The sequence below is a fragment of the Olea europaea genome, chromosome 14 (genome assembly GCF_002742605.1).
Source record: "Olea europaea var. sylvestris chromosome 14, O_europaea_v1, whole genome shotgun sequence".
NCBI classification, from domain to species: domain Eukaryota; kingdom Viridiplantae; phylum Streptophyta; class Magnoliopsida; order Lamiales; family Oleaceae; genus Olea; species Olea europaea.
In genome coordinates, this window is record NC_036250.1 from 15,041,914 (window position 1) to 15,059,788 (window position 17,875).

The 17,875-nt window shown below is 39.2% G+C and overlaps 1 protein-coding gene and 3 long non-coding RNA genes across 4 annotated transcripts in view; 1 reads left to right on the forward strand and 3 right to left on the reverse strand.

Annotated features, from left to right (window-relative positions):
- Window positions 1–7,247, reverse strand: part of LOC111409278 (4-coumarate--CoA ligase-like 9) — an 8,958-nt gene extending 1,711 nt beyond the window's left edge. Inside the window, exons 1-4 of the mRNA XM_023039299.1 lie at window positions 6,139–7,247; window positions 5,820–6,009; window positions 5,172–5,317; window positions 4,895–4,962 (exon numbers count right to left, since the gene is read on the reverse strand). Coding sequence (XP_022895067.1) covers window positions 4,895–4,962; window positions 5,172–5,317; window positions 5,820–6,009; window positions 6,139–7,164 — 1,430 coding nt within the window. The 5' untranslated portion in view covers window positions 7,165–7,247. The remainder of the gene's footprint in view (window positions 1–4,894; window positions 4,963–5,171; window positions 5,318–5,819; window positions 6,010–6,138) is intronic.
- A 1,193-nt stretch (window positions 7,248–8,440) lies between these two features.
- On the forward strand, window positions 8,441–10,137 carry LOC111409280. The gene is made up of 2 exons (XR_002705481.1): window positions 8,441–8,741; window positions 9,569–10,137. It is a non-coding gene; the product is annotated as an uncharacterized LOC111409280 (long non-coding RNA).
- A 321-nt stretch (window positions 10,138–10,458) lies between these two features.
- On the reverse strand, window positions 10,459–12,399 carry LOC111409281. Its single transcript, XR_002705482.1, has 4 exons — window positions 11,269–12,399; window positions 11,064–11,192; window positions 10,909–10,998; window positions 10,459–10,831 (listed from the first exon to the last, which is right to left on the reverse strand). It is a non-coding gene; the product is annotated as an uncharacterized LOC111409281 (long non-coding RNA).
- A 750-nt stretch (window positions 12,400–13,149) lies between these two features.
- On the reverse strand, window positions 13,150–16,979 carry LOC111409282. Its single transcript, XR_002705483.1, has 5 exons — window positions 16,858–16,979; window positions 14,102–16,248; window positions 13,897–14,025; window positions 13,742–13,831; window positions 13,150–13,519 (listed from the first exon to the last, which is right to left on the reverse strand). It is a non-coding gene; the product is annotated as an uncharacterized LOC111409282 (long non-coding RNA).
- Between the last annotated feature and the right edge of the window lie 896 nt (window positions 16,980–17,875).

Below are 17,875 nucleotides of genomic sequence, written 5' to 3' on the forward strand. Positions count from 1 at the left end.
AGCTTCTCTTCTTCTCACAATTCTCCACCTCGTACATCATTTAATAGACCTCAAATTTTGGACGAACACAAGAAGAAGTAGCAAGCACCAACTTGGCTGCATCATTCAAACCATGATTGCCTACGTACCCATAACTCGGGATCAAGCCTCCGTAGTTCACCTCCACCTTCATATACTCTCCACCTCATTCCAACCTCGCCCCGAAGGGCCATGCCCTCTCGGACATATCAGGCATATCAACACGGACTAATGTGAAGCAAGTCCAAGTAATGTTGAAACTTGCTACCCGTCACCACTTTGGTTAACATGTCAGCTGGGTTCTCATTTGTGTGTACCTTCGAAAGTGAAATATCACCTTTCTCTATAACATCACGCACAAAATGATACCTGACGTCAATATGCTTGGTTCGAGCATGATGAACCTGATTCTTAGCCAAGTGAATCGCACTCTGGCTATCACACCACAAGTCCACACAATCCTGCTCAATCCCCAAATCATCTAGAAGACCCCACAACCACAATGCTTCCTTCACTCCCTCTGCCATGGCCATATACTCGGCCTCTGTAGTGGAAAGAGCAACTGTAGCCTGTAACATCGATCGCCAACTAACTGGGGCACCATGTATGCAAAACACATATCCAGTAGTAGATCGTCGTCTATCTAGATCACCTGCATAATCCGAGTCCACAAACCCACTTATATGACATGCATCTCCACCAAAACATAGACCCGTATCCGCGGTACCTTTTAAGTACCTCAGGATCCACTTCACAGCTTCCCAGTGTGCCTTCCCCGGATTCGTCATGAATCTACTGACCACACTCACCGCCTGTGAAATATCTGGGCGTGTACACACCATGGCATACATCAAACTGCCAACTGCACTAGCATAAGGCACACGATCCATGCGTACCTTTTCTTCCGTTGTAGTAGGAGACTGTTTACCAGAGAGCCTAAAATGTGGAGCCAATGGAGTCACCACCGACTTTGCACCTTGCAACCCGAACCTAGCAATAACCCGCTCAATGTAGCCTCCCGCTCAATGTAGCCTTTCTGACTCAAGAACATTCGCCGGTTGCCCTCTCTCTTCTGATCTCCATACCCAATATTTTCCTAGCAGCCCCCATATCCTTCATCTCAAACTCTTTACCAAGTTGGGATTTCAACTTATCTATCTCCACCTTGCTTTTCGATGCGATAAGCATGTCATCCACATATAGAAGAAGATAGATATAGTTACCTCCCCGAAGTTTCCGAATATAAACACAACAGTCATACTCACTTCTGGAGAAACCATGCTTTAGCATGAAGGAGTCAAATCGCTTTTACCACTGCCGAGGAGATTGCTTCAATCCATATAGTGATTTTCTCAAACGACATACCTGACGTTCCTTATCCTCAACCTTGTAGCCATCAGGTTGATGTATATAGATCTCCTCATCCAAGTCCCCGTGCAAGAAGGCGATTTTGACATCGAGTTGTTCCAGCTCAAGATCATGATGAGCAACAATACTCAATAGCACCCGAATGGAAGTGTGCTTGACCACAGGAGAAAAGATCTCATTGTAGTCAACTCCCTCTCTTTGTGCAAACCCCTTAGCCACTAACCTTGCTTTGAATCTTGTACCACCGAGCTTGGTAGGGTCCTCCTTCTTTTTATACAACCACTTGCAACCAATAGCTTTCTTACCTATGGGCAATGGGACAACCTCCCATGTTTGGTTCTTGTGAAGTGATTCCATCTCTTCTTCCATTGCCGCCAACCAACTCTCGCTACTATTGTTTAAAATAGCTTCCTTGAAAATGGTAGGCTCATCATCCTCCACCGAGAGTGCATACTCAACCAAATTTGTCTGCCCATAGTGCCTCAAAGGCTCGTTTGACCCCAACTTTAGAACTTGCTTGTAAGTACGGCGTGGCCTAGAGGAAGCCAAGTTATCTGCAAGCTGCTGCTGTTGCTGTGCCTGTACATTCTCTTGCTGAATTGCCTCTTGTTCAAGTGCATCATCACTCTCATCTTGAGTGTCTGTTTGATGCTCCTCTTGAACATGCCTAGAATCAAGTTGATCTCTAGGTTCTATGTCAACAACTTGAGACATTGTAGTCTCAACATCATCACCACCGGGCACTGTAGCTTTCAACGAAGCTACCATGAAATTCTCATCAAAAGTAACATCTCTGCTGATTATGAACTTAGAATCCTCTAAACACCAAAGGCGATAGCCTTTAACACCTGCCGCATACCCCAAGAATATAGCCTTCTTGGCCCTCGCATCACGCTTTCCCTCGTTGACATGATAGTAGGCTGTGCATCCGAATGTTCTGAGTTTCTCATAATCTGCATGTTCTCCTGTCAATACCAACCAGCATAGGATCGCATACACATCGATTTCTCTCGAAATGTACGATTCAGTCTTTCCGCGACCCCATTCTGTTGCGGTGTATTTCTTACTGTCCAGTGTCTCACAATGCCTTCTTTACCACAGAACTCCTTGAAAGCACCATCTGTATACTCAGTACCGTTATCAGATCTCAGTGTCTTCAATTTCTTTCCTGTTCTGTTTTCAACCATTGCTTTCCACTTCTTGAAGGTGTCGAATACCTCATTCTTATGCTTCAAAAAATAAATCCAAGCATATCTAGAATAATCATCAACAAATGTAACAAAATACCTGGAACCGCCTTTGGAAATGACAGAAGCCGGGCCCCATACATCCGTATGCACATAGTCAAGAATGCCTTTGCTTCTATGTTTGCTTGGCTGGAACTGAACTCGGTGTGCTTTACCGTACACGCAATGCTCACAAAAGTCCATGCATGGCTTCTTCAAGTTCTTTAGCAATCCTTTCTTGACTAGCAAATCTAACCCCTTTTCAGACATATGTCCAAGCCTCCTATGCCATAGCCGAGTGCACTCACATGGGACTCCACCACTTCCACTTGTTCCAACTGCTACATCTTCAGTAACTGTAGTACCCTGAAGAGCATAGAGATTGCCTTCACGAATACCCTTCATCACAATCAAAGAACCACGAACAACCTTCTTTACTCCATTCCATGTTACAATCTTGCAACCACCGGAGTCTAAGGCACCAACAGATATAAGGTTCTTTCGCAAATCAGGAACATGTCTAACATCCATCAATATTCTAACCACTCCATCATGCATCTTGATTTTAATTGAACCAAGCCCCATCGTTTTACATGAATGGTTATTACCCATCAACACGGTTCCACCATCAGTGCTTCTATAGGTAGTAAACCACTTCCTATTTAGACACATATGGTAAGAGCATCCGGAGTCAAGAATCCACTTACCGGAGGTCTCTTCATCACAAGAGATGGTGTAGCACTCATCGCTTTCCCCTCCTTCCGAGGCATAGCTTACCTCTTGCTTGACTTGCACCTTTCCACTGTTGTTGTTCTTATTGTTCTTCTTCCAACCTTTTTTGTTTGGACGATTCGCCTTGAAATGCCCAAACTCGCCACATTTAAAACAAGACCTTTCCGCAAGAGGTCTAGAACTCGATCTAGATTTTTCTCCCTTGCCCTTTGGTCTCACATTGCTTCTACCCCTCACAAACAATCCTTGAGCTTGCTCCTTGTTACCAATGGTAGACATGCCACTAGTTGCAATCTTTCGAAGATCATTCGCTAGAAGTGACGTTCTAGTGTCCTCCATCACAAGTTTATCACCCACAAGCATCAATGTTTGTACTAGGTTCTCGTAAGACTTTGGCAATGAAAGAAGTAGTAGAAGTGCTTGATCCTCATCATCTACATCCACATCAATGTCCTTCAAGTCCGATATGATCCTATCAAACTTGTTGACGTACTCCCGGATTGGTGTACCTTCATCCATCTTGCAAGTATACAATTTGGACTTCAAGTAGATCCGATTTGTTAGAGTCTTCGTCATGAAGTTCGCCTCCAACTTTGTCCACACATCCGCCGCCGTTACCTCACTATCAACCAAGAAAGCAACATCTCTTTCAAGGCAAAGAATGATAGACGCTTGTGCCTCAAGATCTAGCTCTTCCCAATCCTCGTCCAACATATCAACGTGCTTCTTCTCCTTTCCCGCCAATACCTTGTGCAACTTTTGAGAAATCAACAAATTTTTCATTTGCATTCTCCAATATGAAAAATTATTCTTCCCATTGAATTTTTCTATCTCATACTTCCCAATCTTCACCATTCCTCTAGTAGACATGATTTACTTGTTTACCGAAAATAAACCACAAAAGTTCACTTGGGAATTTTCACAAACACCTTGTGCACAACAAAGTTCAAGCAACTCACCACAAAATCGAAGCTTAACTACCTTGATTTAGGATGTAGCTCTGATACCAAATTGTTGGGAAAACACCTCCCAAAGATAGCCCAAAAGATCAAACAAGTTGACAAAGTGAAAATTTCCAAAACACTTGAAGAACAAGAAAATGAGGAACAAATGATTTCAATGGAATATATGAAGATCAATGTGTTTGGATTACTTGAACAAGCCTCAAGTTAATCCCTAGAAAGAAAAATAACTTAGAATTTGTACCCAAGATGAACAACCTTCTTCTTGTAAAATTCTCACCAAGTTTTTCTCTCTAATTTTCTCTCTAGGTCTTGTCTTAATGAGAAGGGGGGGGGGGGGGAAAGGGGGGCGCCACAAGAGGCGCCTAGGCGCCATGTTTCTGTCAAGAAACATACTCGGGGCGCCTAGGTTCCATGTGAGTGGCCCCGGCAGAAACTGGGCGCCTAGGCGCCCACTCCAGGCGCCTGGGCGCCCCAGCAGAAAACCAGCAGTAGAAACCAGCAGCCTCTTCTCACACAGTTAAAACTTGTTCAGCTGTCCAGTTCTATGCAGTACATGCAATTAAATTTTCGGGAAATGAAGCTTACGGTATCACAGCAGCATCTGCAATATCTGGGTGTGATAGAAGCAGCTGTTCTAGCTCAGCAGGGGCAACCTAAACAGATGACATAAGGTAAACTTACTAGTTATATCAAACAAAAGTAACTTTTAAACCTCCTCAAACATGTCTGGCAAAAAATTTAAGTTACAGAGAAGTAACTTTTAAGCTTAGGCAAACATGCAAGTTTGGAAGTGAAAGTTTATTATGGTCACACTTGATTATATATGAAACCTTGTTGAGAGGAGAACACTAGTGATGCTAACCTGGTATCCTTTGTATTTGATTAACTCCTTCAGCCTATCTACAACAAAAAGGAAACCTTCATCGTTGATATAACAAACATCACCTGTCCTCAGCCAGCCATTGGAAACCAAGGTTTCAGAAGTTGCGTTGGAGTCACCCAAATAACCTACAAAAACATCAAAAAGTCTTAGAGCACATTGAGCTATCCCGCACAAAGCTAGGTCAACCAAACCAATCTACCCCAACCACCCAAGCCAATATCACCAACAAGGAAGGAAAGGCTACTGCTCTAGCCTTGTGCTCAATGTAAATTAAGAAAGGAATGCTGCTAAAAACCATAAACTTGCTTCATGACAAATGGCGGAATCCTCGTCTAAACGCTTAAGATGCTAGAAATGAGACAAATTTCTACGTAAGTTAATCTGCGACACGCCCAGGCCAGACACAATATATATATATATATCATAAATGGACCGCTATGGGACTTGGAATCATTAATTGTGCCTGTTTTTGTATTGTGTCAAACCAACTCATAAAAGCTCAAGCTGTCTGAGGGGGTGCACACACTAGAAATCCCTTTAATCGAATATGTAACTTTGGTTATATTAAGGTAAACAAACACAAAATTAGCATTCCCCTAATTTTCAATTCATACAATTTATTATTACCTTTCATTATTGTTGGTCCTCTAATCCAAAGCTCCCCTTGCTCACCAGGAGGCCGAGCAATTCCAGTATCTGGATCAACAATTTTTGCTTCAGAACTTGCAACGAGCCTCCCCACAGAACCCCAACATTGACTTTCTTCGGTAGACATTGCTCGAGATGCCACACCAGTTGTTTCAGTTAATCCATAACCCTTTGCAATTTAGTTTAGTTAGTTCTTCATTTACAAATTTCGGCATCCAAACACAAGAGAAAAACAAGAAACCATTTAGCTATTAAATGAGTGAATAAAGAAGGATTTCTAAGAGATCAAAAAACAAACCTGAGACAGAATCACTGCGGGAAATTTCTTGGTGAAAGATTTGATGGAATCTTTCCCAAGTGGTGCTCCGCCACTTCCAACCCACTCCAAGGATCTCAAATCATAGTCCTCCAGTTCAGTAGCCTTCAAGATTGCCACTACAATCGGCGGCGCCACTACCACATGAGTTACTTTATATTCGTGCACAGCCCTTAACATCTTCCTCAACTCGAACCTCCCCAAAACCACTGCAGTTTCACTATATGCCACGGACTTCAAGCTGTAGAAAAACCCGAATACATGAAAATATGGTATGGTGTACAGCATCACCGGCGGAAACAACCTCCCCTGCTGCTGCTGCTGCTGCCAGTGATGATAAATTGCGATAACTGTGATAAAATTCCTGTGAGTCAACAGCACGCCTTTCACTTTCCCTGTCGTCCCAGACGAATACAGTATTGCAGCAACGTCGTTTTGGTAGACCTCAAAGTTCCCTTTACTGAATTCAAAATCCGAACTCTTCAGATACATTGCTGACTCGAATTCAGAAGAATCGATGAGAATTGTTGGGTACTCGAGCTTGGGGAGTTTATTGGCGGTTGCTGATGTGGCAAACGCGATGACCGGTCTTGAGATACGGATTTGGCGGCAGATTTCTTCCGAAGTGCTGAGAGAATTGGCGGGAGAAATGATAACTCCCAGAGAGAGAAGGGCAAAATAGAGTATCGGAATACGGATTGAATTCGGCGAGAGGACAAAGGCGACGTCGCTTTTGCAGAGGCCGGCATTTGTGCGTAGAGACGAAGCTAGGTTTCTGGTGAGAAGGTGAAATTCAGAGTAGGAAATACACTGTCCGGTGGCGAAGTCGATAAGTGCGGTGGCGTCGCGCCATGGTGAAGCGGATTGGAGAGAAAGAGCATATGAAGCTACGGTGAGAGGGACAGTTTCCTGCGGAAGAGGGACCAACTGGTGGAGGCTGTGAAATGTTTTGGTTTCTCGGCAGTAGCCGCTTCTGGGATCGATTGATGATGAGCTTGATTCCGCCATTGTTGGCTAAGCTTCGATACTTTGGGAGCGACGGCGCCACTTCCTTCGACCGTGGCGAAATCTATATGGCGGCCAGTCCTATGCTTCCAAGAAGAAAAGAGCAAAGATAGTTAGGGTGACAGGAGAGGTACGGGCGCCCAAGTATGAGCGTCTGTTTGGATGATTTTATTATTATTATTTTTTTCAAATTTTCCAATCAAAAATTGACATATGTTATCCTATCATCAAACCCTGTTTGTATGGTTTATTAAGGTTGGACAAATCTCCCGAATTGAATCGAAGCGAATTCGATGGTTCTTGTCAAATTAAATATCAGAACGGGTATCTGAATTGAGAACCGATGTGTACGGTTCGGTTCTCAATTCTAGATCAAGAACCGAAAAATAGAATAAGAATCGAATCTTTCTAATTTTTTTTATATTGAATAAATCAAGTTATTTTAATTTTAATTTTTTAAACAAATTGATAAATTAACAATTTTTAAATCCAAATTTTTGGCCCAATAATTTGTTTCATTTCTAATTTTTTTAATTTTTGGCCTAATTACCCATTTTATTGTTTCATTTCTTAACCCAACAAGATCCAACCAACTAAATAACCCTAAAAACCTACACTAAAGTGCATAACGCTGTCTCGACTCTCGCAGTCTCGCTGACATTTCAAAACCTATACAATCGCCGGCCGACACTATGACTTCCGATCGAAGCTATGACCTCCGCCTACCGAATCTTTGATCGTAGCGATCATTTGAACAATGTAGTCTACAAGTCTCTAACATTCCAAAACTATTGAATGTATCATTAGTTGTATTTATACAATATTATTATAAATGTTAAAAAATTTAATTATAGTACGGAACCGAACCCAAACAATTTCATAATTATATTTGGACCCGACGGTTTAATTTACTAGATACCCAAAAATTTTGGTTCGATTCGATTCTCTTTAGAATCGAATCGAACCGACTCACGCCCACCTTTATAGTATATCACAAAAGGAAAATGTATACTATTCTTTAGCTTTAGATTTTTTAGGGAACTTTTGCTATAAGCATGTTGAGACTGTGTGACATTCTATTAATGGATTGATTAAAATATTGTTACTTTTTTCAGCCAATTATATGTTCTCACCTATATTTTTACAATTCGGCTATGTGTACAAAAGTGAAATCATAGAAAGTCACCAGATGACGTGTCAACTCCATTTTGAATTCTCAAACAAATGAAATAAGAATAAATAAATAATAGAATAATGGCACATTCTGAAACAACCACGTGAGTTTGACTGAAAACAAAACAAACCCCCATAAAGGCTTCACTTTCTCCCGTACTTGTTGGTTCTTCCCATCACTCCTGCCGATTACCCTTACTAGATTTACTGTTGTTCTTGCCAGCGTTGTCGTCCCAAAATCCGGCTACCGTCAATCCTTCAAAAGACATCTTTATCATTGTCATATTATCGGTGTCCAAAGTGCAACAACGCTGTCGATTTTGCCCTCCCCTGTCGTCATCTTCTCCGACTGTCGTCATTGGATTGTAGACTAGAATTACTAGCAGTTGCGAGAGCGTTTCTTGAAGGTTAGATTTTTGGGATTTTGAACAAAATATTTATGGGTTTTTTTGCAACTACTGTAGATGGTTTGAAACTACAAGATTTTCAGCTTTTTCAATAAACAATTCTGCTATGTTCCTTGCGTTGGGCAGTTCTGAAATTGGATAATTTACGAGCTTGTTGAGAAGTTGTGAAAAGGATGTGAAGTTTATGTATTTGTATATGTAGTTGTGAATGGGACAATTATGCTATTTTTGCACCTATAACAATCTGAACAAATGTGATATGCATTTGTATTCGTTGCTTCATATAAGGAGATTCAAATATAAAGCTATGAATTGACACAAATATGAGTCAGACCCATTAGTTTCTGCATTCCCATTTCAAAGAAAATACTCTGTTTCTCGGTTAAATTGGATGAAGTTGGGTTAGCAGAATAGGTTGCTTGGTTTGGAGTGACAATCTGAACAAATTGTGATGTATATGTATTTGTTCTTGCTTGGTTTGGAGTGACACTGAAATACTAGTTTGTAGTTGTCTGGAAATACTAGTTTGTAGTTGTCTTGGTCTGGATAATGGAATACAAGTTTTTATGCCTGGGAATTCATGTAATTAAAGTTTGGATGGTAAAGGCCTTTCTCTCTTTAAAATTGATTTGGCTTCCACATTTGAAGCCGTAAACAAATGTAATGTGGTGATCAACTTCTTTGCCATTGCTATATGTTATGACTTATGTGAAATTTGGTTTAAACTTGCTAGTATAGAATTTAGAGTATCAAAATCATTGATAATTTGAAGAACTCGGTAGCTATATGTACACTAACTACAATGTATGTGGTGGTTTTTCATGTAGGGATAAGAGGAAAGAATTATGGTGTTTATCACAGCTGTAGAAGTATAGATCACTTTTTCGAAGAATGCCACCAAAAACTACGTTGTCGATGGTGTGTAGAAGGAATCCAAAAATGCTTTGAGGTTCAAAAGGAGGGCAATAACAATGGTCGACTATTCAAAACCTACAGTAATGATTGCAGATTTTTTAACTGGGTAAAAGAAGAAGGAAACGGCGAGTCAAGTACCATTAAGGACACAATAAATCCTACTGTGAACGAGGAAGTGAACGAGTTGCAAAATATGTTCGAAAGTCTAGCTCGAATAGCCGAGAACCGAAACGTCGAGGTTTCATTTAATGTGACACTTCGCAAAGGAAAAGAGCCCTCGGAAGATAATGGAAAACGAAAGGGGTCGGCATAATGTGGTGTTATACTCGATGTTGCAGTCTTCTCTTTAGTGTGTCTTTAGTTTGTTGGGCTAATTGCTAGCTTCTTAATTGATGTAGAATGGTGTAATCTGCTTTAGTTTTGTAATCATTAGATTTGCAACTATTTTAGTTTTGAATGAGGAAGACTTTATGGTTCATACTGTTGCTATGAGTTGCTTCTATGTGAACTGCAAATTTCAGTCTTAATCTTCATTCCTAAAGACAGATTGAGGAGAAAATATAGAAACTATTAAGATTCATTTTAGGTAACATGTTGACAACGGTTAAACCCATATTAAGGTGAGAATGACAAAAATACTAATATCAAACAAAAACTGAATTTAGACCACTACATTCAAGGGGGGGCGGGGGGGACAAAATGAATCAGACTGTAAACCAAATGTGCATAATAGATCTATGAAATTAAACCTAAAGAAACCAAATTCCTGAATTTACATCATAAACCGCATAACAAATCAACATAACAAAAGATCCAGTCTTGAGATATTTTATAGGCATAGTGCCAAATTGTCATTTACAAATGCTTGAATATCAATCATAGTACAGTGGTAGTCGAGATATGAATAACTAATGAGGTCAAGAATGTACCCTTCCTTCCTAGTGGAAATGGACCAAGACAAATTTACAGAATTATCCCCACAAACAAAAATAGAAACATTTCGCTCTTAGGCATTTTTTTTTACTCCGCGAAATAAAAAATGTCCCAAAAATCCTAACATGATAGACAGCAAAGAACGAATAGCAAAAGTCCAAAAATTCTTCATCCATTGTTCATATGCCTGGACCACCTTCTTGTGGGAAATGTGGATAGTTAACTGTATGGAATCGAACGACCTGTCGTATAATACGAACATAAGTACACTTATAAAATGTACACTAATGCAAATGTGAAGATTTAAACGTGTGCAAACCTTGATCGTTGAATATGACATTTGTTGATGTTGGGGGACCAAACTTGAGGCTGGCCAGTGTTGCGAGAAGGTAAGACTTTCTACATCACCCTACATCGTATAAAAATGAAATTAAAATTTTGAACAAATCATTATAATAAACTAAGTGTACTAACCAACAGTAGTTGTGAATACGAAAACGATGTCTGCATAGAATATTGTTGAGATGCTTGGACGACGGGTGCAGACGGTGTATCACTATGCCTGGATGTTGGTCCATTTCCTCTAGTCGAGGGCAATGTAGCCTACAAATATGGTTCATGTTACATACTAATTTTAATGAAATACTTTTTAAGTTGACAAAAATCATGACAATGATACCTTTGCCTTTTTCGAAGATGTCTCCAAGTCGGCCTTTTCTCTGAAGCTTCTTAGGAGCGCCCTTTCTTCTTGTCGATATAGGATCCCTTATGGCATTGTTTTCAGATTCATTACACTGCGAGGCTAACTGAATATCGTGATGTAAAATGCGATTACTTTCGGAGCCTAATTTTATTGTCATCAACTCTTCCTTTTGATTATTTATCCACTCCTTGATCGTATAGCAGCATCCTTATCATTAGCTGCTAGGTTTGCAACCTCGACAAAAGCCTGACATATATCGTTATATCTCAACTGTTCAGGCATAGATACCAACCCGGCATAATTCAATGCAACCTTGGTGTGTGCTCTACAAACCTCTCTCCTCCATCTTCGTAGTATATACCTATCTGGAAGAGACGTGACATCATTACAGATCAAGACTACGATAGCATGATGGCACAAAATTCCTTGAAACTCAAACAAATGACAACTACAAACAATTTCGCAATTATCTCATTCAAATGACACGAAAAACTTTTTGATCTTTCGTCTATAATCAACCATTACAAACTCCCGTATTTCATAGGTTATGCATGAAGTGCCTTTCGTAGTAGACATGATGTCACAATAAACTTTCCCTATAAGCTCAGGTTGAACTTCTCTGAACTTCGAAATGGTGTAACAGTTTTGATATTGCTTCTCCATTTCAAACATTGTTGTGCATGGTACCATTTGGGAGTATGACTTGAAGTCGGCCTGGAACTCCTTCTTTACCTTATTCCTTAGTACCTGTTTATACTGTTTGACAAATTGCTTCAACGAGGTCTTCGAATGAACATACCCATCAAAGAATGCGTTCATACTCTCACTTCCCTGAGTCGTCGACATCCCAGCCCAAAATGTAGTTTTCAAGTAGCAAGGAACCCAACACCTATATTATCAAATAGTCCCGACAACCACTCATTACTGTGCAACCCATATGTGTCAATCATCGCCCTCCAACCTTCTTCAAATTCTTCCACGAACTGTGAATCATAAACCAATGCATGTATGGTAGAAAAAATGGAAGCCTTATCGACGTGGTATCCAAACTTTTCGGACAACTTCTTGAGAATATGCCACAAGCACCATTTATGCTTCGTATTAGGAAAAAAAGGTCGACTATTCAAAACCTACAGTAATGATTGCAGATTTTTTAACTGGGTAAAAGAAGAAGGAAACGGCGAGTCAAGTACCATTAAGGACACAATAAATCCTACTGTGAACGAGGAAGTGAACGAGTTGCAAAATATGTTCGAAAGTCTAGCTCGAATAGCCGAGAACCGAAACGTCGAGGTTTCATTTAATGTGACACTTCGCAAAGGAAAAGAGCCCTCGGAAGATAATGGAAAACGAAAGGGGTCGGCATAATGTGGTGTTATACTCGATGTTGCAGTCTTCTCTTTAGTGTGTCTTTAGTTTGTTGGGCTAATTGCTAGCTTCTTAATTGATGTAGAATGGTGTAATCTGCTTTAGTTTTGTAATCATTAGATTTGCAACTATTTTAGTTTTGAATGAGGAAGACTTTATGGTTCATACTGTTGCTATGAGTTGCTTCTATGTGAACTGCAAATTTCAGTCTTAATCTTCATTCCTAAAGACAGATTGAGGAGAAAATATAGAAACTATTAAGATTCATTTTAGGTAACATGTTGACAACGGTTAAACCCATATTAAGGTGAGAATGACAAAAATACTAATATCAAACAAAAACTGAATTTAGACCACTACATTCAAGGGGGGGCGGGGGGGACAAAATGAATCAGACTGTAAACCAAATGTGCATAATAGATCTATGAAATTAAACCTAAAGAAACCAAATTCCTGAATTTACATCATAAACCGCATAACAAATCAACATAACAAAAGATCCAGTCTTGAGATATTTTATAGGCATAGTGCCAAATTGTCATTTACAAATGCTTGAATATCAATCATAGTACAGTGGTAGTCGAGATATGAATAACTAATGAGGTCAAGAATGTACCCTTCCTTCCTAGTGGAAATGGACCAAGACAAATTTACAGAATTATCCCCACAAACAAAAATAGAAACATTTCGCTCTTAGGCATTTTTTTTTACTCCGCGAAATAAAAAATGTCCCAAAAATCCTAACATGATAGACAGCAAAGAACGAATAGCAAAAGTCCAAAAATTCTTCATCCATTGTTCATATGCCTGGACCACCTTGTGGGAAATGTGGATAGTTAACTGTATGGAATCGAACGACCTGTCGTATAATACGAACATAAGTACACTTATAAAATGTACGCACCATTTATGCTTCGTATTAGGAAAAAAAATCTGAACTGCATTTTGCATAGCCCTATCTTGATCAGTAATGATTCCATGGGGAGCATTTTCATGTATAAACTGAAGCTAAGCGCTAAATAGCCACACAAAAGATTTCGTGTCCTCTAATGCAAATGTGAAGATTTAAACGTGTGCAAACCTTGATCGTTGAATATGACATTTGTTGATGTTGGGGGACCAAACTTGAGGCTGGCCAGTGTTGCGAGAAGGTAAGACTTTCTACATCACCCTACATCGTATAAAAATGAAATTAAAATTTTGAACAAATCATTATAATAAACTAAGTGTACTAACCAACAGTAGTTGTGAATACGAAAACGATGTCTGCATAGAATATTGTTGAGATGCTTGGACGACGGGTGCAGACGGTGTATCACTATGCCTGGATGTTGGTCCATTTCCTCTAGTCGAGGGCAATGTAGCCTACAAATATGGTTCATGTTACATACTAATTTTAATGAAATACTTTTTAAGTTGACAAAAATCATGACAATGATACCTTTGCCTTTTTCGAAGACGTCTCCAAGTCGGCCTTTTCTCTGAAGCTTCTTAGGAGCGCCCTTTCTTCTTGTCGATATAGGATCCCTTATGGCATTGTTTTCAGATTCATTACACTGTGAGGCTAACTGAATATCGTGATGTAAAATGCGATTACTTTCGGAGCCTAATTTTATTGTCATCAACTCTTCCTTTTGATTATTTATCCACTCCTTGATCGTATAGCAGCATCCTTATCATTAGCTGCTAGGTTTGCAACCTCGACAAAAGCCTGACATATATCGTTATATCTCAACTGTTCAGGCATAGATACCAACCCGGCATAATTCAATGCAACCTTGGTGTGTGCTCTACAAACCTCTCTCCTCCATCTTCGTAGTATATACCTATCTGGAAGAGACGTGACATCATTACAGATCAAGACTACGATAGCATGATGGCACAAAATTCCTTGAAACTCAAACAAATGACAACTACAAACAATTTCGCAATTATCTCATTCAAATGACACGAAAAACTTTTTGATCTTTCGTCTATAATCAACCATTACAAACTCCCGTATTTCATAGGTTATGCATGAAGTGCCTTCCGTAGTAGACATGATGTCACAATAAACTTTCCCTATAAGCTCAGGTTGAACTTCTCTGAACTTCGAAATGGTGTAACAGTTTTGATATTGCTTCTCCATTTCAAACATTGTTGTGCATGGTACCATTTGGGAGTATGACTTGAAGTCGGCCTGGAACTCCTTCTTTACCTTATTCCTTAGTACCTGTTTATACTGTTTGACAAATTGCTTCAACGAGGTCTTCGAATGAACATACCCATCAAAGAATGCGTTCATACTCTCACTTCCCTGAGTCGTCGACATCCCAGCCCAAAATGTAGTTTTCAAGTAGCAAGGAACCCAACACCTATATTATCAAATAGTCCCGACAACCACTCATTACTGTGCAACCCATATGTGTCAATCATCGCCCTCCAACCTTCTTCAAATTCTTCCACGAACTGTGAATCATAAACCAATGCATGTATGGTAGAAAAAATGGAAGCCTTATCGACGTGGTATCCAAACTTTTCGGACAACTTCTTGAGAATATGCCACAAGCACCATTTATGCTTCGTATTAGGAAAAAAAATCTGAACTGCATTTTGCATAGCCCTATCTTGATCAGTAATGATTCCATGGGGAGCATTTTCATGTATAAACTGAAGCTAAGCGCTAAATAGCCACACAAAAGATTTCGTGTCCTCATTGGACAACAAATCACAATCGAGCAATGTCGACTTTCCATGATGATTAACGCCAACAAAAGGGGTGAATGGCATGTCATACTAGTTGGTTAGACAAGTGGTATCAAATGTGACAACGTCGTCGAACTCCTTGTAAGCTTGTTTAGACCTATTGTCTGCCCAAAATACATTCTTCAACCTGGAATCATAGTCTAGGTCCATACTAAAGTAGAATCCTGAGCACTGAGCTTGCATCCTAGAAAAGTATGACTGCATCACTGCGGCATCTCCTTCACCAAGTCTTAACCGTCGCACTTATTCAATATAATTCCGGCAATCCCTTTCCACACAAGACAATTTTTCATATCCACCTACTTCAACCACTGCAGAATTAAAACTCTCGTGTAAAGGAATTCCAGTCATATCATTCACTTCCAGCTTCCCTTTCACGTGCGAACTTAATTCTCAATTGCAACAGTACAACCTCGACTTTGAAGGACTTGTTTTATGGTTGTGGTCGAGGTGGACTGTGTTTATTCTCCAGATTCCATAAACATCTACAGATACAATGACCCTAGCTTTACAATCTATCTGAGTAGTTGGTTGGGGCTTTGAAGAACCACTGGTGCTGGTAGGCCTCCGACCTTCACGACCACATGTTAAAGTCATATATTTCATTTTTCCGTCGTCCCCCTTTTTCGAGTTCCTTCTTCTAATCGGAAAACCGATATGATATGCATATCTTTTGTAAAAATCCCACAATTCTTTTTCATCCTTTAACATCATACCTACCTCTGGCACCTCAAGCACCGTCGGACCATCTTCTTCTAATGTTTCCTTCTTTGTTGATATCATATTATCCGCAAGATTCACATCGACCCACCAAAAATCGCATCTCTTAAATTAAACCTTCTACTGCAACACAATCAAATGCCATGTTTAGCAAACAAATTACAATGTAATATGAGTTCGGACAGATTACAGAATAACAAATATGCCAAAGAAAACCTGTCATCCATCTGTAGCTCTAACTAGTCTCTAGTTAGCCTTGACTAGATCAAACTAATATAGATGCTGAAAACCTTATATAAATTCAGTATTACCATAAAATTTCTGAAACCTTACCAATTCATCTTGGACATTTATATAAAAAGCTTGAACTATAAAGAACACTTTCTTTTTTGCATTGATTTTGCATATAAATCGGTGGGTTCCACACATAATGGCCTAAGAAAAATTGTTTTAACAGTAAGATGGAATATTTTCTTTTTTTAAGCACACCCAAACATCTAAGCCTTTGATTCTCTACAAACCAATAATGTGGATAAAAGTATTTATCCTAAATCTGTGGCTTGAAATAAATAATAACATAGCATCCTCATTATTCTTTCATGCCGCAAAGTACTTTTCAACATTTCATGCCCAACTTTGGAAGCAAATGACAAGCTTTGCTCAGAACAATAGAAGGGAAATAACGAAATTCCAAATGACAAGAAAGGGGAGAACAATAAGAGAAATTATTACCATCTTCGTCAAAGTGGGGCATCACCATCTTCGTCGGAGTCGGGGGAAACGTACAAATCTTTCAGATTTTTCGGTGGTGAAGCCTCCACTTTCGGCGGGAGCAGTGAAACAATTTGGGGGGAAATGAGTGGGAATATGGAAGCTGTAGAAGTGGGCGCTGTTTATTTTTATTATTATTATTATTTTTTTTTTTTACATTTTATGTTGACTGGTCAAAAAAGAAGGTTACTGTACCTCCCAAAATTTTAAATTTCTGTTTGAGTTCTGTGAGAATTTTTTGTACGAGAGGCATAAGTCATATTTTTATCGTTGCATCAATCGAAACCCTTTTGACAAAGTGGCATAATCCATCTTTTTATCTCCAACATTTTCATGTTAGCCTATGTTTGGCTCTTGCACTTCATCCCATAAATTTAGAGTTGGCTTTCCATTTTTGTCACAAGACAACGTCTTTGTTGAAACTTGAAAGTCTTAGACAAATTTTTTTCATTTTTTAATATACCTCATTTAATGTACTTTGTTATCGACAAATATAAATTATTCATATTAAAAGCATTATATAATGTAGTACTATATTAGAAAAATATAATAAAATTTTATATTTTCATTTCACCTATATTAATTATATTTTCTTAATTTGTGTGAAAATAAACATAAGCCTACTTTATGGGACGAAAGAAATAATAGTTTACAAAATAATCTTACTTTTCATTATTACCTTTAGATATTACTATTTACGTGTATAAGTAATGTTATTCAACATCACTTATATCAAGCATGTATTTAAGTAAAATTGTATGACATTAAGTGATATATTTATTTAAATGTAGTACCTTCAGTGGCGGAGCCAGCACCCGACAAGGGGTACACGATCGCACGTGCTACTGTAGAAAACGTGAGTTAGAAAATGCAGACCCGAGGTTGAATATGAAAGCAAAAGTTGCTTGGGCCTTATTTTGTTTTTAATTGTAATTTGTTGGGTTTTTTTTTTGTTATTGGGCCTCTTTATTTTTACAAA